Genomic DNA, 26,391 nt, shown 5'->3' on the forward strand with positions numbered 1-26,391 from the left:
TGTAGCCCAGACATTTCCATTTTGTTATTCCTGGGAGAGTAACAGCCCTTTGTGAGTCCCTGCACTGACCAGTGGTAGAGAAAGAATATTTAGGTTACTGGCTTGAGTTTTTTTCCTTTTTCTTTCCCCTTTTGTTTTGCTTTGCTAGTCAGGGAAAAGAAGTGAAAGTTTATAAAGTCCCTTGCCAAATCTCCACTTGCTTTTTCTTCAGGCTTTGCAGAATAATCCTAAATTTGTATTCATAGAATCACAAAATATTCTGAGTTGGAAGAGACCCACAAGGATCGCTGAGTCCAACCTTAGCCTGCACAGGACCATCCCCAATAGTCACACCATGTGCATGAGAGTGTCACCCAAATGCTTCTTAATCTCTGTCAGGCTTGGGGAGGGGGAGGGAAAGAAAGAAAAAAAGAATGGAAACTAAAAGGGAAAAAGAGAAAAAAATTGGGAAAGGAGGGGGAGGGGGAAAGGGGGAAAATAAAGGAAAAAAAGCAAGAAAAAATGAGGAGAAAAAGATGTTCCCTGTCAGACTTGGTATGGCTTCAGGATGTGACCTCATCACATCCTGTCATCAGGCATCCCTGCTGCCTTACTGTTAATCACAGCAGAACAGTAATTGTGGATTAATGATGTCCGGTCTCCTAAAAACTCCCATTTCAGTGGAGGCAGTGAGAGTCTTACACTGCCTGATGGCTTAGTCCAAGCACTAAAGTTAATGCAAATGTGAGATTTTTTTTTTTTTTTGAAAAAGCATTAAAAAAGTGGAGACTGATATGATTTTAGCACAGAATTATATTCTACTCTGCTATCTGGTATTTAGCTATTTGTATATGGTTAAATCCCTTTATTTCATATGCTGATTTATAGTTAAAAAAAGAAGCGTCTGCTTTACATTTTGGTCAAGAAGTATAATAAAAGGGTACTTCCCCTGATTATTTTCTCAGCCTGCAGTCCTGCTCCTGGCAGAAGCAAGCCATTGCTGCTTTGCTCTTCCTGAATGCTTTGCAAAGCTTTCCACATATGAAGAAGTTCTTAGGAGTAGGCAAATCAAATACAAAGCACAGGAGTATGTTCCTGCTCTGATGTACTTCAGCATGAGAAATACATAGAGATTAGAGGGACTTTGGAGTTACTGTCTAAAAATGACTTTTCAGAAGCTGATTCTCAAATCATCTTCAGAACGCTCTTTACCTTGGGCAGCAACAACAACAAGCTCTGCAAAGGGATCCATAATCTCTTCCCATGTGTTTTGGTGCATAGTTACAACTGAGGACACACTGACTGGCATTATCTTTCAGGAACTTGGAAAGTCGACAGTGCTGCTCATATTTTATTCTATATTTGGGATTGGACATTCAGCAACACAATCCAGATATCTGGAATGAGATTTTAACTCTTCATTGATGAACTGTATATATTCTCAGCAAAATACACATTTTACACCAGGTATATAAAATAACAAAGGTTATTTTATAAAGGCTACATTATATTATTAAGGCTATATTACATTATAAAGGCTATATAATTTTATCGCCTTTGAGAGAAAGCCATCAAACCCAATAGCTGTCAGTCTTCATTTGTTATCTTAATAATCATCATAATAAAAATACTGTGTACAATGTGGCTAGGTTTACAGATTCATTCCCTCAAAAGGAGAGGAATGGTAGAAGTTTCCCAAGCCACCTAACACAGTGCAGACAGGGTCCCTTTCTGCTTGCTGCCTTGACTCAGTGTTGGTCATGGCTGTGGTGACCTTCTTGCACTGCTCTGGTAGGTCCTTCATTTTCTGGAGAGTACAGGGCTTCTTATGCACAAGCAGCTCCTGAAACCAGTCCTAGTTGTTTGACTGCAGCTCGCCCAACACAAGGATATGCCAATGGAGTATGTTATTTGGCATAATGATTATTGTTTTGTTTGGGTTTTTGTTTAGTGCATCCATGTTACTATTTTAGGCTTCCCGTGTTTGTTTTGATATTAGCAAGAGAGGCAGAGAGAACAGTGGGATAAGTTCCCGAATAAGTGTGGAAACTAATCCTTTTTCTGATTTAAGGGAATATAAATGGGTCATCCTTTTTTCCCTTCTATATTGAAAAAATAGACAAAACATTGTGCTTCATAACAAATCTGTATCAAAGCAAAGTATAGGAGTTAGGCCCCAAACAGGATGCATTTAGAGAGAGATGAGTACAACGAAGTGGAAACCACAAAATCCTCCTTTGGGCAGGTGCTGAGCATCTTTGCCTCCTCAGAAAACAGCTCTCTGAAGCACTGAGGCAGTGCAATGGGGAAGCTTGGGGCAGTCAGCTCCTTGGTCAAGGGGTGGAACTGCTGTCTGTCCTTCCCGGGAGCTACAGAGCAGACCGAGAGGCATTTTCTCACCCCATGCTTTCACCCATCTCTCTAGGAGCTGCTTTCAGAGGTCAGAGACTTTTGAGGCCTTTGAGACCCTCTCCCGGGTCTCCCTTCCCCACATAAAATCTGGTAATGCACATAGTGTCTTCCCTTTTGTGCTTCTGCCCTCCGAGTCAGAGCATTCCTCTGTATCCAGAGGCAGTGACCACGAATCCCAGCAAGGAGCTGAGGCAGCTCGTTTTAGGCTTCAAAGCAGCAGTAGCGTGAGAGAGTGCAGCCGCTGCACACTTACAGAGTCACCTCAGCTCGCCACAAACAATCAGAAGGGATTCCTAGACAATCACAGTCCAGACCCAGGAGCAGGCAAAATAGTTAAGGATATCCCAAATATCCGCTTAGACTGGGGTCTCCTCAGAAACATGCCTCGCACTGGAATATTTTGCTGTTAGCATCTGTGGAACCTTTATAGTTTTTCTGTGCATTTTTAATGTTTTAATGTTTAAAGCACTGTGTTACCACTTGGGCTTGTCATACTGCTTTCTAAGCATATCTTTGTGAAGCTATATCCATCATGTAGAGTTTTTCATTTGATATTTACAGGGTTGATGCTGAAATATCTTTGTAGACTGGTTCCTTTGCTAAGGAAATGCGGATTTTGAAATTGTATTTTCTCCTAAAGGTTTCTTTGCCTTCTGGTCATTTCCAGCTGCAATTTGGCTCATAGGTAGCCAAGCACTTTTCTCCCATGAGGGGAATTCTTGCTTCACAGAATGTGTTTGCAGAGTGGATGGACATTGCATTGCCATATTTACAGGAGTTCTATCCCCTTCTCATCACCTGTGCGTGCCCTGGCTTCACTGTTTCTTAATTACAGTTGCTACACTCTGGCTTGCATTTCATTTCTATAATTGATGGCCTTGTAGCAGAACTAACTTCATTTGTGCTTGAACTGTGACTCCTATGGCCTGCTGAATATGGATGTCTTGGGAGTGACCCATTGCTTGACAGTAAATGATTGTGTGCGTTGAATGATGTATAGGAAAGTGTGTCACATGTAGAAGCTATCTGAGGTTCAAACATGTCACCAGCTACCAAACTGTGAATTTGCAGTCTTCTTGCTCTATTTTTATAAACCGCTTTTTCAGAGTGCAGCATCCTTAAAATTGTGAAATAATAGATAGGCAACCGAGGATTACGGACTATCTGGGACATGTTCATTGGGGATCATTGCAGTTGGCCTTTAATCTCTCTGCTTCTTTAGAATTTCATTTAATACTTTATAGAAACAGCAAGTTGCTCTAATCCAGAGGAGATTGAATATGCTTGTACTCATAGTTGTCTGCTCAAGGAAAATTTTTCTTTCCATCCCCAATGTGAGGAACAATCCTGTGGCTGTTGATCTATTAGTGTGGAAAGCACAGATGTTGCAGTTCTCTGAATATCCTTCTCTGCAAAATGACTTCAAAAAATATTCTTCTTTCCAGATACTGTGAGATTGTCCCTTTACATCTATACATGAAACGCTGCAGAGATTGCAGAGCTGTGTTTTCTCCCTCTCCCAGTTCTGTAAATGGTTACAGTAACCTCCTGACCTAATATGGGCTTGGAACTTTGCTCAGCTCCCTTCTTCACCTTTACCAGCACTGTCGAAATCATGTCTAACTCTGCTTTGTCCCATCAATGTCAAACTGTCCAGTTTGTTCCTCCAGTGATCCTCCAGTGATCCTGATAATGGGACTGCCAGCTATGTAGTATTGCTTTCTAAAAGGTCTGGGTGGCAGAGAATTAGCAGACTCTGCCTCTGCAATTGGACAGCAGGTGTCTATTCCCTGTGCATATACTTCCTTCTTAATCTTCTTCTGGAAAAAACCCAATATTTATGCCTGTAATAGATTGTGCTACAGGAAATGCAGGGCTGGGTGTGCAGTGATCAGCAATAAATACTCTCGTATTGTCTTCCTTTGGGAATGCAAACTCCCAGTCCCCTCTCTGAGCACTGCCTGGCCTGCAGTCCCATTCCATAAAGCCAACCTTAGCTGGCTGCTCCCCAACTGAGAGGCCTGTGACATGACAGCAGTGTGTTTACTGCAGTCTCTCAGAAAAGGCTGGGTTTTAGAGAGTATTTTCATGGAGAAGAGAAGGGAAGGGTAGTTGACCTCTATTTTAAGCCAGTTTTAGCATGATGCAGATGATACCAAGCAGTGCAAGGTAGATGGTGGATGGCAGGACAGGTATGTTGGGGGCTGCTTTTTCTAGCAGTTGTCTGGTTTGCCCAGGGTGCTGCAGTAAGAGTCATAACAATAGAAAAAATACAGATTTAAAAAGGTTGTACGAGTTGTTTCGTCTTCTCAGGGAGTTTTGCAACCCATGTTTTGCCCAGAGAAGTGGCAAAGAGAGCCTCAGCCAGCACTGCTGGCTGCAGTGCTGGACGCTTGCCCTCTCGGAGAGGAACACTTATTTCCCTCTCGGTGTGCTGAAGTGTTGCCTGTGGTATGAGCACCAGGCATGTATCATTCCATAAGGTTTTGTGGCCCAGGATGAGGACTATTCCGGTTGGTAAACTGTTTCAGGGCAGGTCTGCTTCTGTGTGTACACAGTACATTTTTCACAGGCTGTCTGCTACGATATGACACTAACGAGGTAATTAGAGGGCTCTGGTGGTGTCAGCGCAGCACATACCACTCGGATTAAGCCCTACTCTTCAACAGGCTCTTTCCCAAAGGGATAGAGGCTGACATGGCTCCCAGCCCGTTTGCAGGGAGCAGGAGGGGGCAGATGCTTGATGACTGTGGCTAGCTGATGTAGAGGAATTTGGGGTGCTGCTCCTGCCTCCTGCACTGGTAGGGAGGAGGGGGCGGCTGTGGTCCCAGCCACAGTTACCATGGGCATTACGGGCGTAATAGGGTGGGAGATGGAGCAGCAGAGGCCTGGCAGCACTCCCTTGCTGTGTTCAACATGGCTGCCTCTCCTGCCTGGCAGGATTGTGAGGGATATGGTGGCAGTGGCTGGAAGCAAGGTGGTGCCTGGGCAGAGGGTTAACACATGTGCCTGTGGTGTGGGGTTAAGGAACGGACACAGTGTGTGAAACTCACATTTAATACCTGCACAAATGGGCAAGTGATGAGCTTGGAGGGATGTGTTTGCTCCTGGCACATCAGCGTCTCAGCACTAGTGTAGCAGGAGGGGAAGAAGCAGTGTTGTCTGCAACGATCTACCTTGTGTTTTTCTGGTTTTCTTCACCTGAAATAGGACCCCCCAAAAAAAGGAAAGTCTAGTCTCAGGGTATTATCATTTTCTTTATGTATTGTGACAAATGTGATGTAATTTGGGTATTTTATGTCTTAACAAAATGGGGCAGGGACTTTTAAAATATATTTTAATGAACTTAAGAAGTCATTAAGAAAAGTGGGCAGAATTTGATAAAAAAGTGATACACGTATTAGTGGTTACGATTTCATCTCTCTGTTGTAGTATTTAATTTATTATATTGATAACAATTATTACATCACTGGGCTATATCCTTTCCCAATTACTACTAAGTAATTATTATATTAATAAGAATTATTATGTTGGTTTCAGGTCCCCTTGTCAGACTCCACTGACCAAATATTGAGTGAAATGGTGTGCAGTGAGCTGAACACAGAGCCAGCCCAGCTGTCTCCTATCCTCCTGAGAGCTGCTGTCTAACCTTCCAGGGCTTCAGACAGCAGGTGCAACCCTGCTGCTTCCCTCCCTGCAGCACCGTCACAGACCTGTCATACCACATTATTTGTAAACAACAAGCCAGCTAATATCACGACAGTGATATCAGTCATGTGAAGGGCATCATGAAGCCACGGGAGACAAACAGTGTGGTGTATTCGTAGATAGAGGCAAGAGAAAGAGGCTCCTCCAAAGCCCCTATTCATAAGCTTAGCACAATAGAGTAATGCAGTGTTAGGGAAATTTAAGCTGGTGCTGAAAGCTAGTGTGCTTTGCTGCTTTTTTACTCAAGGGATAGCTTTTATCCTGAACTGTAATGCTTATGATATTTCAAACATAGCTTGCTTTGCTAGGTCATGTGAATGATGAATATCACAGTATTTAGGGGTTTCAGGTAAATGAAACACACGTGGGAATGAATGAAGATATAGATCACTTGCGTCAAGCCCAGCTTTATCAGGCTTGGTGAGATATCTTTTTCAACGGCCTACAGCAATTGAAAAGCAATTCGAATGTCATTGTATTTTCCAGTTCCATTAACCATCCCATAGATACATACAAGAGCTCGCAAAAAAAAAGCTGGCACCATACTTTCACTGCACAGCCATTGTAATAGAGATGCATGGAACGGCAGCAAAGCAAAAGTTCATTTGAATACCTGGGATTTAGAAGCACTTCAGACCTTAAGAAAGAATGGGAAGCCACCCTGTCCTACCTAAAAAAGGGATGTTGCTACAGAAATGGGAAATGCTTCCTTTTCACCAGGTGGGCAGGTAACAGTACCGAACAGCTGCAGTGTGATAGCTGAAATATGCCCCTCCTAAAAAAAAACAGGTGCTGGTCAAGTTCTTTCAGGGTTCTTTTCTGAGAAGGGTTTATTCATTAGTGATTTAAGAGTGCCAGAGCTCTGCACAAAGTGTTTTTTCTTTTATCTACCAGACTGGACAAGCAAGGATAGTCTGAAGCAGTAAGATGAAGGGGAATCATGCACCCCCTCAATATTAGGGTCTGGCAAGTCCAAGCTGCAAGAAATTGAGAGGGAAACTGCCTGTGGTGACCAGCAGGGCTGCATTTGTGTGGAGGGAGTTTATTGGAGAAGGAACATGGAGATTCCTAGCTTTTTGCATCCCCTGCTATAATCTTCTTAGGCGGTCCTGCACAGTACCTGGAAAACGCTTGCAGTGAAGCGTTCCTGAGCAGTGATTAGTGGTGCAGTGAACAAACACTGGTTTACATCACTTGGGGATAAATCCACCTTCTAACCATCTGTTAACAAGAGGATCTGGTTTTCTTCCGATTCACATAGATGCCAAGCAGAATTACCTTCATTTAAATCACTGGTGTTTCTTGGAGAGTAACCACTATGAAAGAATTGGTCCATTGGCAAGATCTCCCAATGAGTCACATTCTGTGGGACAGAGATTACGTCTCTCTGGATGTTTTGTTCATTCTTGAACATGAGAGGGCTCAACAGCTAGCAAGAATTTGGCTCTTATTATGAAAAGCTGTTAACCTTGCAGTTATTGGTAATCTGCAAGCAGTCTGCTTTACCTGCTGCTGGATTTGGTCACTTGTGCATTTTTTTTTAAAAAATATGTCGGATCCCTCACAGGTGGTATTTTCTAATGAATGCAAATGAAAATTGCGATTATCCATTTCAAAGCAATCAGTAGCAAGCCATCATTGGCACGGAACATTATTTATACAGCTCATAAGCCCCAGTGATGCTTGTGCATAATTCCTCACACGTCACAGTGATAGAAATTGCCTTCAGGACTGGACTTTCCAAGCCAGCCTCTCTGTTTTTAAGTTGCAGACGTTGTCACTTCAGTGACTGACTACTTGATTTTGCAGATTCACTTTGATGTGAATCTGACAGCAAGCCCATGCTTGCCTGCAGGTGCAAGACTGTGCCCGAAATTACTTGCTCCTCTCAGCAACAGTGAATAAAGCGACAGGTTGGCAACTCTTAGGGCCTCTTGGTTCCCTCATTTTCAAAGTCCTTCTCTAGTGACACCTGTTCACAGCTCAGTTCTCATCCTACTCAACCCTTGCTTCAACATGAAAACTTGGGGCCTATCATGTAGGATTGCTCTTAACTCAGACTTTATTTCCATGTTTTGCTCAACCTCTAATTCCAGTGCGTTGACTTCTGCTTGCTGGAGTGGGTAGTCTTGCTTTCACTGCTCAGTTTACAGGACTCTTCTTTGACCAGTTAAAAATGGAATTCACGAAAAGGCACAAAACACCTCTTCCTGTCCATGCTAGGCTCCTAGGGAAAGTGAAAATAATTGCGGCCTTCCTGGTGTTAATACTGTGGTTGCTACATCCAAAAATCTTTTGGGAAGTTTACCTTTTAAAACACTGGGCCCTCAGATATTAGCTCTCCTTGGTAGCCAAGAGGTAGAGGTAGAAAATGTCTGGCAAATGACCACTTCCCTAAGAAACTATTTTAACCAAAGGACTAAAAAAATCTTGTTTAACCATCACTGAAACACTTTTTGGTAGATGGCAAACCCTGGTTGGTCTCTTGAGTATAAAAAGTAGTGTAGAAATGTTCCTTCTAGCATTAATTCATATCAGCTTCTGACGCCAGTCTCCTGTACATCAAAGAGAAATGATCATTTATTGGACCATTTTACATTTTAAATAATTTAAGCTTGAAGTGTGTTCCACCTACTTCTTTTTGCAGCAGCAGCCTCTGCCCTTAGTCCAGCCAAATATGGTTGCTGTTGCATATACACATGCAACCTGATCCCACCGTGGTGAAATGGAGATCTTGCCTTGCTTTCGTGTTGGGTTAGGGGGTTTGGGCCAGGCAGTCACTTGTTGCCATGCTTGTGTTTCTAGCCCTCCACTGACACATGGGAGGGAAGTTTCTCCCTGTAATCCACTGTAACTCCCAGAGGTAAATAGTCCATTCTTTTTCTTATAGCATTCTTTTTCTTACACTGAGAACAGACCCAGCCTAAGGTTGAGTCTCTGCCTTGTGGAAATACAAAGCAGTCTCCCACTTGAGCACTGATCACAAGGTTGTTCTTACGGAAATCCAAATGGGACAGTGTGAAAATGCTTAAAGCAAGGCCTCATCTAGTGCACTATGTTACGGATTGGTTAGTCTGGATCTGTGAAATGCATTATTTCAGTGAGGAGAAGAGCTTACAGTTTCCAAAGCCAGATCACTACCTACCTATTTCTCAGCCATGTCATCTACCTAAATTTTAATTCCCTTCCCCTTATTTATCCTGTACAACGCAGTAAAGGCTTTATTACTTTCTCTTGCATACTACAGCCCATGTGTTTATATCCCCTAGCTTCTACAGCTGGATGTGTCTAAGTGTAGTCTTTTGCCTATACCTAACAGCAAGAGGTTTTTAGCATTTTGCACAGGATTTTTCACTTCTAGCGGGATTAGTAGCTGTTTGCTACCATTGTGCATGGAGTTATCTACAGATATTGGTAGCCTCATCCCTGACTCTAAGAGCTTACAAATTAAATGCAGTATCCAAACAACCTCGTTTCTCTCAAACTACTCTTGTTTGAAGTCACATGAAAAAGAAGTGAGTGTGAGGACCAGGGCTATGCCCCATATCTCTTCAGCTGTAGCCATGCATCTTGCATGCCAGGGCATGATGCTGCTGACTAGTAATTGCTTTCAGTTACACATCTGCTTTCAGAATAACACTACATTAAAAAAAAAAGAAAAATCAAGAAAAAAAAAGAGAAACAATAACTGTTTATCCTGACTAAGCTTGTGTAACAGGTTCTCATATGATGATTTTAGTGTTCAAAGTCTTTTTTTATTAAACTGTTTCAGTATCCAGAATAAGACATTTTTCTTACTCAGCTTCATTAGTTATAGGAAATCACTGGATTAAAGCAGAGAGCAGATTAGCAAAAATAAACTGTAGTATGTCTTGGGCATATGGTGCTGTGTATGAATGGATTTTAAAAACTTAACTATGTATAACAAAGAGCAGAAGGAGAGCTTTGTCTTTGTGTGCAATAATTATAATGCGCAGTAGCTGCATAGCTTAACAGTCGGAAACCACAAAGCCAGGGAAAACTTTTGGTTAGGATTTGCATGGGGGGGGGTGCTGGTCTCCGAGCTCACATCGTGTTTTCTGTCATCTGATGATTGGGCACGAGACTGGGTTTAGCTAATTAACAGGATGCCTCTCCCTCCTTTCCCTTACTATTCACTGGGCTTGTTTTGCAGTATTGGTTTAGTGTGGGTTACACCTCACACTGGTTTGAACATGGGGCCTGAGACACAAGTCAGTGCAAACACTGACAATGTGCTGATGGTGCTCCACCTCTCACTTCTCAGGAAAACCATACTTTTCTATTTGGGTGCTGAGAAGTTTCTGAAAATGAAGCAGTGGTGATGACATAATTTCCACATCTTAAAAAACTTGCTTACAAAGGGATACAAAGATTTGCAAAGCCAATCAAATCTGATTTATAAAGTAAACTCAGAAATACCCAGAGAGTTACCTGGTCTTTATCTGGGCTCCTCAGTATATTTGCTAGCACAGATTAACCAATTATGTTACACCACATAGCTTAAACATGAATGTCCTTCCCTATTTTTTGGGAGGGGGTTGCTTTCCTCTGGGGTTTCCACAATGTGTTTCACATCCACTGTAAGATTCTTGGACTTCTGCCCGGATTAATCAAACATGAATCATTGCCCCATGCAAAAAGGAAGTTTTGCCAAAAACTGGGGTGGTCCATAGAAGAAAAGCGAGAGGTAGGTAGTGTCCTCGCTCTGTGAAGTTTTAACTAATTTTATTCCTTGTTTTGGTGGGAAATTTTGTACATTGAGAAATTCACTGACAAGGACCTGATCATCTTGGTTTTTTAAACAATTACTATGAAAAATGAAATCCCCAGCTGCTCAGGAGAATATTATTTCTTTCTCCTAAATTAATTGTATAGTGGTGAGCCCTGCCAAACTTGCAGGCTTTGTGTTTAGCTTATCAATAACTCAGCATTGCTTCTGTTGCAGAGTTCCCTGAAGAGAAGAGGCAGCAGAGAAATCCACAAAGAAAAAAAGACATTTACCCAGGTATGGTTTTCATGAACATACACCTTTGAGCAAAATCACATGCTAAAACTCAAAATTTCTTCTTATGAGTTTTGACAGGGCCATCAGGCATATTAACTAGAGTGCAATTAGGCCTTAATCTACTGAGACCTCCCAGAGATAACGTAGAAGCAATTTAGGACACAAGCGTGGTCTCTAAACTGTGCAGTTTCTTGGGCTCATTGTGCTTGTATCCATAGATTCAGGCTGCAGGTTTTCTACAAGAAGAGAAAATCACCTTTCCTCACAAAGTAATTGGATCACAGCTTAGGGACTAACTAAATTTATACACAGTGCCAAAGATTTTGTGCTAATGAGTGTCTTGGCAGGGAATGCAGTTCACACACTGCAACGACACCTCACAAACTCTCATGTCGCAGCCCAGAGTCTGATCTCTCTGGTGTCAAGGGAGCAGAACATGAACTTGTGCTCCCTGACCTGAGGTACAACACAGAGCCTAAGCTACCCACTCGATCTCCCTTTGGACACTGGTTTTATTGGAATCACGTAGGTTGATCCTTCTCAGGAAAGCGGTCTGCCCGGCTTCCTCTGCTTTTTATGCTGACCATAGGAGTTAAAGCTTTTCCCAGCACCCGTACAGTTATTGTTTATAGCCAGAGAGATGGGGATAGTATTTCACCTCTCTGGGAAAGGAGCCAAGAGTGACATCGTGCCTTCATTAGAGAAAGGATGCACTTCCCCTGCTGCCCCCTTGGCAGGATTAGTGTATGCAGCCAAGACCTATGGGTTGTCTAGCCTTAAAATCCATTGATTTATAATAATAACCATAATTAGTAACTACAATACATTGAACTTGAAGGCGTAGGACAGGAAGCTCAGTGACCAGAGCGGGGGATTGTGGTGGCTGAGAGGCTTCAGCCTGCTTTCCTGGGACATGGCAGACTGAGTGTCCCCGCCAAGATGATACAAACATGGCTTAATCAGACCTTAAAATGGGGCACTGGACTTTCTTCCTGCAGTGCCTGCTATGGGGAATTATTTAAGTCATCAGTCAGGTCAGAGAGTTTATTTTTTCTTCAGGTCTGTAAAATACATGGATGAAATATATACACGTGTCTTCACACATACAGATTACAGATGAAGCTATATGAAGGCACGACTGCGTCCACTGGGGTTTGTGGGCAGCACTGTCTTTCCTCATTCCTGGAAATACATTACTGTGCAAAGGGAATGGATTCTTGTGTTTGTTTCCTCTGCCCAAGTCCAGGCATTAAGAGTAGTTGTAGTTTGCCTTGGGAAGCCTTAAAAAGGACTTCACAAAATTGACTGAGTAACCAAGGGTGAGCTCAGCACCACTTGCAATGTGGGGAAGTGATCCCGGAAGCCACAGGGGGAGAAAAACTTTTATGCTGTACACACACACATAGTAACTCATGCAAGGAAAGGATTTGGGCTTGGAAATGAAAACCGTTGCATCAGCACTCTGCAAGGTGGCCACTCAGTTATCTTCACCAATTCTTTAGGGTAGGAAAGACTGAGAAACAATCTTATATACTGACATGGCCCAGCCTACAGGTACATGTCCTAGCTATCTCCCAAATCTAGGGTGTTACCCAGAGCCTTCTTCAAACATCCATTCAGAGATGTATTCTGGTGGAGATCAGAGTGCACCACAGCAAGTGCCCAACCTGGTCAAACAACCGCTGGGTGCTGTGGCATGGCCCAAAAGGGTTGGTACAGATATAGCCTAGTAGGATCAAAATGCTGCTCTTGAGGGACAATCATCCTAAATACATAGAGTTATTTCAAATACCCATTATATGTTTTGTGAGTGAGAAGCAACCACAAACTTAGATTCTGTGCATCCACATGCTTACAGATATGTATAGAATATGGCAAGACTGGTGTTTTTGCTTACTGAGAACGCATCATGAAAATTAGCTGGAACATTGCACCCACTGCAGGGCACATCAAGTAAATAATACACGAGACTGATTGTCTTGAAGTCGTGTAAAAACAGAACTCATGGTAGCACTTACTCGCCTCTAGCAGTATTGAAGAAAAAAGTTTTTATTCAGCAGAATTGCAAAGCGGAGCCTCTTGGAAAATACCAGGCACCAGGCAAAACACAAAGAAAAGTGGTTCTCCAGCGCAAGGTAGGAGTGCTGGCACTCAGCCAGATGCTTGGGTGCTGGTCATACTGCCCTGTTGTCAGATTTGCAACCTCAAAACTGCTTTCCCATCTTCTGCCTGGCAGTTCCCTTGAGCTGGTGGTGGTGGTAGAGGAGATGGCGTTGGCCTCTTTCTAGCTTTGTGTCTTCTTGGCAGAAAAGAAATATCATATTGAGGAATTTTTGATCAGCTCTTCATTCTCATCCCATCATTTACATTGCATAATGAAGTTAATTTATTTCCTGTAAGTTTCATTTCTTTATCTCCACATTCTACATTTGTCTAAATTAGACTGCAGACTCTGTAGGGAGGGATCTCGGTTTTTTCTTTTTTCCCCATTAACATTCTTCTTAAGGGCCATGCAGAGCCATGGTGCATTTGCATGCAAATAATCACTCTCAGTAATCGTTAACTCCCATTTTTCCTTAATGATCTCTTAAAGTCTGTGATGAGCACCATGACGGATGGAACTACTGTTCCTTCTTTTCTTTTTATATTATTTGTCCTATGTACACCTTTTAGGAAAGCATCGGCATACTGGATGTTTAATACAGTCAGAAGGCCACAGTCCAGATTCAGCCTCTGGGATTTAAGCCTCTAGTTTCTCCAAAAAGATGGAAAGGCTATTTTTTTTTTTTAATTTTTTTCCCTTTCTTTTCATCCATGATATAACTTATCTTATGAACTATTATGAACTTGTGTCATGAACTGTTCTTAATTTTGGTGATTTGGCCTCTCCTTAGTTTGCCTTATATGTCAAAACTCTGCCTGTGTGTGTGGGTGTCTCACCCTCTCACTGTTTCTACTTGGTTTCAACTGATCAAGAAATCGCTGATATTTCTGTACACAAAGTTTCTGAGGGACAGATGCATGAAGGTTGGAGTCCTACCCTTCTGGCATGCTTAGATCTGGCTGATAAATCTCTCCTAACCATTCTTTTCCTTTGGAAAAAAGCTGTCCAGGGAATGGGATTTTCAATAGTCATGTTCCCTGGCAGGGAAGCGGGGAAGATCTAGAGCTTTCTCACCTTTCCAGATGGGATCCATATTTAGTAGGCGAGATTAACATCCGTCAGCTCTGTTGTTTTGTGTGAGGCTTGTTTTTGCTTAAAGAAAAAACTTGTTTCTTTCAGCACTTGCAAAAACCAAAACTTACAGATTTGATCCTTTTATTTCTCCCCCCCCCAAGAAAAAGAATTTGCTAAGACAAAACCTTGCAATAAAGTAATGCTGTTAAAGAAGTTAGCAGTAGCTTTGTCCTGCTATAATAACATGCTAACTCCTCAAATGCATTGAGTCATGCAGTGATGCCGAGCAAAAACATTGGGGCCCTGACCCGAAACTCATTGAAGCCTTTTCCTTTTCTTCAAAAGCTTCAAAATGCTGACTGTGTTGTCACAAGTGTGACACAGTGACTGTTAATTATACTGTTTGAAAGGCAGTGGGTGTCTGGCTGGAGCTCCCTCTGACCCCTGGGTAGGAGCTGGCCCCTGGTGTCCCTGGGCAGGGCAGAGGGGTACAAGCAGGCTGCCTTTCCCTCAGACATCGCTTCAGCTGCCTGCAGGTGGGGAGGTGCAAGGCACCGGCTAGTGCCACTCAAGGCTGGGCATTGAACCCAAAGGCAGACAAGAAGCGGGGGGGAAGGACTGCTGGATTACAAAGACAGAATAAGAAAAATGTCCAATTAGCTCTAAGCATAAATAAATAACCAGGAGTAATCACCCCATCTGTGAGCTCTGATGTGCAGCGCTGGCCTGGCTGTAACTTTCCTTGTGATCTTTGTATTTCCCTAAAAGCAAAACCTACAGCTGTGGGGAAAAACTAATTCTCCATGGTAGAAGAGACAGAAGTAATGTGTTGTACGGCCCTGACCAAAGATGGTGCTTTAATCATACAGCCTTATTCAGCCAGAGCAACCAAAATTCAGAGTGACTCCAGCGGAGGCTGCATGGAATTTTGCCAGGTTTTAATCTGATACTTAATTTGCACTTTTGAGTTATAAAGAGAAAAGCAATTTGCAAATATACGTGTGAAAAAGAGGAATGTGTATGCAAGGAGACAATAGAGAAGATAGAAAGCCCATCTTTTAGAGGCTCTGCTTCTAACCGATCATATGCACCTTGATTGAATTCATACAAAACTCTTATTTCTGGTGCCAGAGACATGATAACCAGAATTTTAGTCAGTCAACCCTTAAGCTGATTGCAGTTATGTTTGATTCTTGGTTATCACTGAAAACCAAGTGTTAACAGAAACTTTGACTATTTTTTACCTCTAATATGTTATTAACGTATGTTACTTTTTTACTATTCAGGTTTTTTTAAGTCCCAACCTGCAGCAAGCAACATCAATAAGAAAGCTGACTGAGTTCAGAAGTATACAACCAATTACTTTTCTTATTAGTTATTAATAGCTGAAATTAAGACATAATTAGTATATATATAAATAGAAAGGGATGAAATTGATCTAGGTAACATAGAAAACACTGTCACCAATGTGCTAGGATGTGTGCTATAGAAATTAAATAATTTCCTCAGATTGCTGAGCCATAATTAGTTTTGTAATCTTTCGGTTTTTTTCATTAGCCTGATCTGGGTGAACAATTAAAGTCAGTGATGTTTTCTTCTGGATTTGGTTTCCATTATTAGGAATTATAACAAAATGGTGCTTGTGAAAGATAACAGTGCTCCGGGGATTGAATTGAAGTTTCCATAGAAAATTGCACATATGTCCACATGGCCTACCAACAATGATAAAATCTACCGTCTCAAGAGATCATCTTTCAAGGCCTGCCTTCCATTATACTGCTAATGCTGATAAATGTGTCTCTTTCGAGGCCAAGTGCCTGTATCTCCATGACAATTCATGAAAGTGATTCATGCAAAGAAATTGTTCATCGGCTTAGAAATTACTTAACCTCGTCTCTTATTTCAGCACAATACACACTAGAGTTTTCATTTGAGTTGAGATGCAGTGCTTTAAAATGCCCAACACACACAAATAAAACAAAACCTTTTTATACCCTGGTACTTCCTGAAAAATGCAGGTTTTCACATGGGATGTATTTGGATGTAAACACAGTTTAATGAATTTATCTTTCCTTTCTCACATGTTTTCACCAATCTCCCTTGTGAACAGTTGTCCATACCAGAAACAGAGATCACAATCTTCTCCATCCTAATAATAACAGCAGCGGAGACAACAGTTGCTTCCTATTTGGAAAATTAGTTAGGAACTCCATCTATTTCACAGCATTATGAGATCATAGTAATTAAAGTCTTCACTTTACAAGGCAGCCATGCAGTTTAGCACACCCTTTTTTGTGCTTTCTGTCTGAAGGAATCCAAAATTTTGGATTATGATGAGCAAATTCATCTGTGTAGTCTTTGTTTCATGATGCTAAAGGGGAATAAGTGTGCCATCAAGCATAAATGTAACAAAAAGTGCCAACAAATCATGGAGCCTTTTCATTTGAGTCACTATTTTCCACAAAATTTGATCAGTATTTGAGAAAAAACATTGCGCTGGCACTCTTGCATCACTGAACACCTGCACAGGCACACTTTTTTTTTTCCCCCTCTTTAACTCTGGTCAAGTTGCTTTGCCAATTTAACCAAGACGAAGCCATGAAATGTGTCCACTGTGTGGTGTGCTCAGCTCTCTCTGTGTATTGTTTGCATACCTAACAGATACAGTGCAGAGGATGGGGAGGTAGAGATTTTGGAAAATAAGCTGCTGATTTTGCTTCTATTATAATATAATCTTGGGATGGGGGATGATTTTCTTGACAGGAGGACAGTGCTGATTTGAAGTGTCAGCTCCAGTTTGCCAAAGAGGAGGCTGCACTGATGCGTAAGAAGATGGCCAGACTGGGGAGGGAGAAGGACGAACTGGAGCAGGAGCTCCAGAAGTACAAGTCCATCTATGGAGATGTGGACAGTCCCCTGCCTACCGGGGAGGCCGGGGGCCCGCCCAGCACCAGGGAGGCTGAGCTGAAACTTCGTCTGAAGCTGGTGGAGGAGGAAGCCAACATACTGGGCAGAAAAATAGTGGAACTGGAGGTGGAGAACAGGGGGATTAAAGCTGAGATGGAGGATATGAGGTGCCAGTATGAAAAAGAGTGTCTCAGCAGGGACCACATTTCAAGCATTCCTACCTCGCCCTATGGCGACTCCGTGGAGTCGGCCACGGAGCTGCGCAGGCACCTGCAGTTCGTGGAAGAGGAAGCAGAGCTGCTGAGGCGGTCGATCTCCGAAATCGAGGATCACAACAAGCAGCTAACGAATGAGCTGAACAAATTCAAGTTTGAGCCAGGCCAGGAGCCAGGCTGGTTGGATGATGCAGCATCCAAGTGCGGTGGGACCTTGCAAGAGGAGCTGAAGTCAGCCAGGTCACAAATCAATGAGCTGAGCGGGAAAGTGATGAAGCTCCAGTATGAGAACAGGGTCCTGATGTCCAATGTCCAGCGCTATGATCTTGCCTCTCACCTGGGCCTGCGCACTTCCAGCCCCAGGGATAGTGATGCTGACAGCGATGCTGGGAAAAAAGAGAGTGACAGTGAAGATGGTCGTCCACCGCAGCCAAAGAGAGAGGGGCCCATTGGGGGTGAGAGTGACTCTGAAGAAGTTTATGAGAAGACATCAGGTTTTGGGAGTGGGAAGCCATCAGAAATCAGTGACCTGTGCTCCACTGAGCTCATGAGAGTGAAAGAGGACACCGAGTCTTTAATTAACATCAAACGTGAGGCTGAGCGGCTTGAAAGGACGGTGGACCGCCTTATCACCGACACAGACAGCTTGATTTATGATGCAAAAGTGCACATAACCAGCAGCCCATCCACCGAGCAGGATTTCAGAAGTGCTGAGGAAAAGGGAGAAGATAAGCATGAGCCAGAGCTTCTAGACACCGTCAACACCAGGATGAAAGCTTTCCGGAAGGAGCTGCAGACTTTCCTGGAGAAGGTTGATCACATTGGAGAGGGCCTTAAGGAGCAGATGGAGGACCTCTCCCCTCTTCCCCATCTCACAGAGTCTTCCAGTTTTCTATCTACAATGACATCCATGTCCCGAGACTCTCCCATTGGTAACCTGGGGAAGGAATTAATCACTGACTTCCAGGTAGGTCAGCCTCTTATTTGCCTTCTTTCTGTTTTATTGTTCTCTTTCTTTCTGGCATTGCTACCCTAGAGCTAATTTTTCTCACAGCCGCTTTGTTATGATTTCAGACCCGCAATGTATTGAAGTGTGTAATGTTAAAGAAACACTTTATAGTTTTTTTTTTTTATTTATTTGCACAACTTCTTTGATTCAGAGGCGGTTCCTCATGGCAAAAAAGCTAATCCACTGGTGTTAGAGAGATCTGTCTTGTTTTTGTCTATAACAAGTGTTGCCCCATGAAAGAGGAGATTAATTAAAAAAAAAAATTCTGAAGAATGTAAATTAGAAGCCTTGCTAAGAAATGTGAGGAGGTCTTTATTATGCTTTCTTGTAAAAGGGTCAGGCATGTTCTCAAAAGCCTTGCCAAAAGAACCCATCCAAATGCAGTTTTCTAAGTGATGTGTTTTGAAAAGCCTGCTTACAGCTCACTCCCCTAACCGAGCAGCGGGTGAGAAGCTCTGTAGCCAGCGAAGGACTGCCTTGCCTAAAGCGTTGCCCATGGGCGCATGTCTAAACTGCCACAACTGCCACACTGGATATGGCTTTTCTGCACAGCACAAGTAAGGAAGGAAGAGCCTTGTGTCCCATATCCTTCATGACTTGTATGCTTGCTGTTGGTTTGACTCATGCATCCTCATTGCATGCGCCTCATAACCAGTGTTTGCATTCTTTTTTCCTCTCTTTCTCTTTTTTGCTTTTCAGATGTTTCAGCCCATCATTTTGCTCATCCTCATTTTGGTTTTGTTCTCTTCACTCTCTTATGCCACTGTATTTAAGTTGTTTTTTCTGTTCACGCTTTTCTTTGTCTTGTAGTTTTCCAGTCGTCTACCTTACCCATTTTTGTTTTCTTTATTCCCTCCTGTCCTTTTGTTTTTTTGTTATAAACCGCCCATGCACCTAACAGTCCAAACTGAGGGATCAGATGGAGTGGCAGCTCAGACAAGATCGTGGAGAGGAGCAAGAGATTCACCACCAGCGAGCCACCACCGACCCACACCGCAGAGCTGATGGAGACATTAAACTCTACAGGCCAGGAGACAAGGGCTGTTTCAGTCTAGAGGTCAGCAAAGCAGCCCTTCTTACTCACTGCCTCCTGCTGCCTTAGCCAGGAGATGAGTAACAGAAGCCAGGGGTTGGGGGAGTAAATTGGACCAAACTCAGCACCCCTTTTGTGAAATTTGTGGTTGATCTTGTTTGCCCTTTGCAGTTGCAGAGAAGCAAATTGGTCCTGAATTTGAATTCATCACCCTGTTCCCAGTAGCTTTGCTAAGGGTAAAAGTACAGCTCAGGGACCAGCTCCAATTGAGTATAGAAATGAAAGATCTCCAGAAGTTGTAATCCATGATGTTAGATCAGGCTTCCAGGTTTCACCTTGTGGATATTTTAAATCTGGAAAGTCTACAAATAGAGACTACTTTGCATTTTACCTGGCAGTAGTCTACACAAGAGAGGGTTTGATGCTGGTGTGCATGGTGATTCTCAACAGGGAACACAGCACCCTGCAGCTTCCAAAAAAGCTTATTTAAAGCATATTCTCCATTGTTTGAGTTGTTGAGTTCTTTTCCATTTGTCAAAAACATCTGTCAGTTTTTATTTGAATCTTCATCATGCAGAGGCCATGTGTGCCTCAGTAAACATCTCCTTAGCTGCTTTCTCATGAACATAGGTTGTCCAGACACTGCAATTGGTCATGAAGAAAACAAGTTCTAATCTGTCTCCATAAAGCCAGGCTTTGAGCATTGAAAAACTTTTCTGCTGGCCACTGGGAAGCCAAAACCACCTTGAAACTGTGATGGTTAGAGTAGCTTCTACTGAAGGATGAGTTTTAATATATTTTTAATTCTAGAGACATGTGCAGAAGACTTAATATATCTGAAACTCCTAAATGAGTCTGGGAAAAGGGGACTGCTGCCTGGGGTAGCTGGGTATGTGAGTAAGCAAAAGCAAGAACTAGGTAGGGGTAGCTACCAGGGCAGCTGGTAGCCAAGCAGAACAATGCTGTATTGAATATCAAATGGAGAGTGACCCTTCATCTTAACACAGGTAATTCTTTGCTGGTTTTGTTTGGTTTGGTCTAAAGTATCCTGACAGCCCAGAGTTTTGGTAGTATTAGTATAATGAATTTGCTCAGCAGCTTCTCTTCTAAGTTTTCACTTTTCACGGTAATAATGACCTCAGGAAGGATATTTTACAAACCCAGAACACTGTAAGTCTCTCAGTGAAAGGTAAAGTCATTCTTCCTCAGTGGTAAAATGGGTGGATTCAGCATGGATCCCTTTGCAATAAGAAATCAATATTGGTGGATAGTTATGGCAGATTTTCTGACCCCAGCAAATGTTTACAGTATTTCTGTTTAAAGTCTGTCATTTATTGGCTCCCCCTTATCCTAGAACAGCCTTGTTATTACATTAAAGCCTATATATGTAAGCCCTCTATTAAGATTAGGGATTTGGCTAATTTTGGCACATCTTTTTTTTCCTCTCCCAGGATGGGATGATGTGCAAACTATGTACAGCAAACTCTGCTTAAACAGAGGATGGACCATTTTTACACCATGGGCTGACAAGCCAGTAATTATAATCAAAGGTAGAGAATAGCCAGTTTAAGACCAGATGTGCTCAAAATATGGGTAAGGCTAGGCCTGAAATGGCCTAACTTGAGACAATGTTGAGGACTCAGGTGTTTTTCAATCACTATTACTTGAGCACCAAAGAATATTACAGTGCTTTATGCTGAAACTTTTCAGTGGATAGTCAGCCTGTTGAAATCTTAAAATCCATAGTAGTCAAACCCAAGTGAAGCAGAAAAATTCTCAAAACAATTTTGTAATGTATCATTTTTAATTTCATTATTCAATTTAATTTCATGATTTAATGTAATTTTTTAAATTTTTTTTTCATATACTGCACTAGCAAAAGCTACTAATTTTTTGTGCCAGATGAATGAGCAGGAATAAAACACTATTCAAATACCAAAGGGTTTTTTTATTACCACAGAAATTTCAAATGGAGACTCAAACCTTATATATGCCCTCAGCAGGTATGGTTATGCATGAGTTTTTATCTGCTTTATCTTATGAAGTGAAAATATACACACTGGCCAATGGATAACATTGACTGATGATCTTCTTAACGTGTATGGACTTTCAGCATGAAAAGAGCATATTTAATTTCACTGAGGCAAATGTTTTCTCTTTATTCAAGCAAACCCATTTTTTTAAATTTAGTTTTTTCTAAGTTTGAATTTGAAACTAAACTTTTCACAAGCAATGCTGGATAGTTTCCATTTAGCCATTTCTTATATTTTTAAAAATGAGCATTGTGGGAGCCTAATTGTTTGATTAAATACAATAAATGCAGACAGACATGTGCTTGAAACTACCCTGTAGCCGAACTGTAAACATCTGCCTTTGCACTGCAGTTGTTAATGCAACAGCGTTATTAGAATGTATTTGCATGTTAAGGAGGTTGGTTAGAGTCCCTGACCAAGGGAAATTATATCTTGAAATTGCCTTAAGAGCAGGGCTTTGTTTTCTTGCTGAAACAAGCCATTCAGCTGCTGTTGTGGGAGGCTCAAGCCCATTGGGGTGGATATTCAATCCATTATTCATGATTTTAGCGGAGCTGCATTATGGTGGGAAGGGGAAATAATTCTTTACCATCCAAAGAAAAAGCAGGTGAACTAGTAAGAATTGCCTTGACTAAAGCAAACAGAAGAACTAAAAAAGGTAATGTTTCATGGAGCAAACACACTATGAAACCAGTGGGGAAAATGGTAAATAATTCTGGTGAATTTTACCAATGGAATATCCAATTCCGGTGAATTTTACCAATGGAATATCCATAAACAAAAAGCAGCTTCCTTAAGTAGTCTGCTCCTATTTATTCAGAAACAAAAAGACATTCTGAAGAAGAAAAATTTCACTCTTTCAAATGACCAAATACGGTTTGTTACAGTATTTGATCCCTGATGCTCTAAATTGGAGCTGTATCTCCTAGCTCCGTTCCTTCAAAAGGTATCAATTCTGCCTTCACCTGAGTAAGTATGTAGCACTAAAGGCAAAAGCACTCATCTTTGCATTTCGGATTTGGATTATTTTCATACCTGGCTTTTAAAGACTTACACATTTATTTTTCTGTAGAAAAATGCCACAAAATCTTTGACACTTCCAGGTTATGGCAAAAAACCGACTGAAGTGAATTTATTTAAAAGGAATGACATGTCACCAGAAGAGAATTAAATTAAAAGCAGATAAGCTAGAGAAAGTGAGAGCACATCTTAAAAAACAATTTTTCCATAAGGTCTAGTAATAAAATAGGAATAGCTCACACTGAAGAATAGTTTTTTCTAGGCCCTTTTTTACCTATTTATCCATTTTCCTTTCTTATCAAGCCAATAAGAAATGTAAAACATCTCCATTACTCTAAGTTAATTCCTGAGTTGTGTGCACCAACCCAACTCACTTTACCACCTGCTTTGAATCAAAGCTTCTGTATGGATCCATTTTGGACATAGTTGGAGAATTTTGATCTATGTTTTGAATGTTCTATTTTTTAACTGGTGCTTCTGTTCAATTTTCATAATTTCATGCTTTTCAGCTGGGTGGCTTTTGCAGCAGCTTCTAGGCATGTGCAGAAAATTTGCATATCCATTTCTCCGGTTGAAGATTTTGTTTTCCCAGAAAGGAAACAGTGAATGTTTTACATATTGTGAGTTTTCTTTCTTCTGGGAAAAAAACCCCAACAATCCAACAACAACCAGTGAGGACTACATAGAAAGTAGTGTGTCTTATATCTCCAGCGCAAAATTGTGGGAAGAAGGAAGACAAACTGATGATGTTCCCACCAAGATTAGGGGCAGCAAGAATAACTTACTTTGATGTATTGTATTCTTTCTTGCTGTGTAAGATTCTGTAAAGGTTGACAATATAATGGCTTAGAAGACCCTTTATGATGTAAATCTGGATATTTGAGTCCTAACTGAACTCAGTGAGACTTTGTATACTATCCATACAATGAGATGGATTTGTAAAGACTTGGAGCAAAGTGTTCTGTGTTTTCCCAATCTCAGAGACTTTCCGTATAAGCAACAGACAAATAACTGCACAGCTGCCTATTGTACACTAGCAAATGGAATATGTGTCATCTATTTCCAAGGGGCGAGGAGAAGAGTACATCTTCAGAAGCAGCCTCTGAGAATTCAGTTAGATGTGTATTGCATGTAAAAAGTATTACAAAGGGCTCTGAAAGTTTTTTTCTGATCTGGTTGGTTGGTGCATGCAATTATCCCACGTGAAAAAGTATCAGTTTCTAAACTGCGTGGTCAAATGTAAGGTCCAAATATCAAAGCATTATAACATAGCATTAGAGGAGCAACATAAAATATTAATTTTTTGACTTCCTTGGAATTGCACACAAATGCTGGAGACTATCATTCTACCCTTCCTCCTCTGGCCTGTTTTGTTTGATCACTCCTGAAAAAAAAACCCACAACAAAAGAGAAATATTAAAAAGAAAGATTCCATGAAATTTGATGTTCACAGTTGTTGCATATAAATTGATTAAGTTTGCAGGCAAATTGAGATTGTAATTAGCTATGGTAAAATGGAGAAAACAGTCAAGTAAAACCCAGTCATACCTGGTGGATGAGAATCATGTAAAAACAAGTCATGGCAGAAATATGGGATTGTGTGAACTGGTAAGTAACCTGAAAAACTGTCAGCATTCCAAGAGGGGCAGAAAGGGGTCAGTGCAGTGAGAGAGCAATGGTGAAGTTCCCCAGGTGTGGATGATTTTTCTCTGCATATCCTCGTGAGGTAAAGACTTCAGCATGTATTAGCTTGTTCTGGAGTGATAACAGGTGAGATAAAAGTACTGAGCAGAAGGATTTGGCAGTGCCTGTCCAAGAGGCCAGGAGTGGAAGTGTATCTGTTAATGCCATAACTGAGATACATGGGAAAATGTTAGTTGGTGTTGAGCTCTTGATGAAGTGCAACTGTCTCTGTGGTCCTGTGGTAGAGTAGCTTGTGGTTCACATTATACTGTGTTTGTATGTCTCGTTGTAGTGAGTTTGTGTCTGTGGTGTCAGTACTTCGTGTGGTGGCCGTGGCATTCCGGGTGTTTTCCGTTCATCGTGTAGTGCATTCCTAAATTAGAACAAAGGAAACAAAGAATGGAAGTTAACAGGTTATCAACTTTTGTGTCCATTTTGTAGCAGTGTTACTTTCCAAAACAAAACAAAACCACAGTTGTGCTACCCTACAGATTGTATGATAGGGGACTGATTTCCACATACAAACATACAAACATCCATCAGTGCAGCATCAGGTACATTTTGTACTGCATACACAAATATCACATGATACATCTCTATATATTCTTCATTCACAATCCAGATGTTTAGCAGCAATGTATTAGGCACTTAAGCAACTTTATCTCTCATATGAGCAGTGCAAATCCCAATTCTTCTGGTAGAAATGACATTATATATAATTATAGACTATGAAGAGTCCTCAGGTTGCCCTGGAAGGAACGAAGTGTGCAGCTCTGCATTCATAGTGACTTTTCAACATGTTTTCTGTAGCACGTACAAAAATGTATTGTCCTTAAAGAGGCAAAGCAGTTGTGAAATGATTTGCACTTAGTGTGCATGTAATAGTTGATCTCTCTTTATGGTAAATTTAATCTTGTAATTCCAACAGTTGTCACATAATCCTAGCTCCCAAGTTTCCTGAATCTTGGCTTTGCATGGGCTATGTTTATTAAAAAATTGCATAAATTAATAATTTTCTTGCCCTAATTTTGCCAACATAAGGTGTTGGCAGTATATACATAACTATGTGACTCAAATTTATACTAATTTGAAGCAGAACAAATTACGTTTTAGCAAATCATTCTTCACTGGAAAACACAAGTGTGAAGCGAATAGTGAAAACTTTAAGTCTAACCTTCTGGGTAACTTTTGCTGCTCTGATTCAGCTTCCAGCTTCAGGAATCCCAAGACCAACAACATTTCTAATTATCTAAATGTGTAATTGTATGACTGTAAGGAGAAGCATATTAAGATCAGTGATTATTGCAAACAGAAAAACATTTCCATATTGTATCAGTTTTCACCAGATCCTCTTTTCATGAATTTGGCTGATTTTGTATTCATGAAAAGAAGGAATAGACTTTTTTTTCAAATTATACCTGAACTAACTGGTACATCGGTTCTTATTTGCCATATTCCTAAAGAAGCCTGATCAGAATAAAAGAATGTAGAAATTTTTGATTACAGTAATTTTTCCTTTGTTGGATGAGAGAATTAAACTGATGATTTACAAATGATTGTGCAAAACTTTCAAATCCCATCACAATTTTTTTTTTTTCAAATTAATTGTGAGACCATATTTTTACCTGATGCAATACAAAATGTCTGCAGACACATTATGGTATAAAATGAAATTCATAAGGCTGATAATGTTCTCTTGGTCACTTTATGTGTACCTTTCAGAGGGCTGGAAGTGTCTTTTCTTCAGGTACAAAACAGACGTGCACAAGTCAATAAGTGACTCAAGTAAAGAAGGAACTGATAGTGCCCAAAAAGCGTATGTAGGTCCACTTTTGGTTTTCAGCAAAGTACGACCCTAAAGGTGGTTAATGAGATCCTTCCATTTGCCCTATTTCCTTTTTCCCTAGAGGAGAAGAGAGCAGTGTCTGTTCCAGTGATAAATATATTTTGAATAACCAAAAGAGTCCCAACAAGAGCTGCTGTGGCCTGAACAGCAGCAGCTGCTGGCTTTGCTCTTGGAAAGTGGAAGGAGTGCTTGGGGAGAAGATGGGTGCCAGGGCTGATGCCAGAGGGGAAATGGCAACACAACTGAGAGCAGTCTCACGACCTTATTATGTCCTTGCAGCTGCTGAGGTTGAAGCGTGTTGGACATCGTCCAGCTGAATTTGGGATTACACTTTGACGCCTG

The 26,391-nt window shown here is 41.4% G+C and overlaps 1 protein-coding gene across 2 annotated transcripts in view; it reads left to right on the forward strand.

The window, feature by feature from the left end:
* The first annotated feature begins 11,083 nt into the window (after positions 1 to 11,083).
* The window catches only part of MTCL1 (microtubule crosslinking factor 1), a 50,275-nt gene continuing 34,967 nt past the window's right edge, over positions 11,084 to 26,391 (forward strand). Inside the window, exons 1-3 of one of the 2 annotated variants that reach the window (XM_032707472.1) lie at positions 11,084 to 11,125; positions 17,067 to 18,392; positions 19,336 to 19,491. In XM_032707472.1, coding sequence (XP_032563363.1) covers positions 17,124 to 18,392; positions 19,336 to 19,491 — 1,425 coding nt within the window. In that variant the 5' untranslated portion in view covers positions 11,084 to 11,125; positions 17,067 to 17,123. Of the gene's footprint in view, positions 11,126 to 13,179; positions 13,261 to 17,066; positions 18,393 to 19,335; positions 19,492 to 26,391 lie in introns of those variants that run through there. The other variant, XM_032707553.1, reaches the window with a different exon arrangement.

Source organism: Chiroxiphia lanceolata, chromosome 1, assembly GCF_009829145.1.
Source record: "Chiroxiphia lanceolata isolate bChiLan1 chromosome 1, bChiLan1.pri, whole genome shotgun sequence".
NCBI lineage: Eukaryota > Metazoa > Chordata > Aves > Passeriformes > Pipridae > Chiroxiphia > Chiroxiphia lanceolata.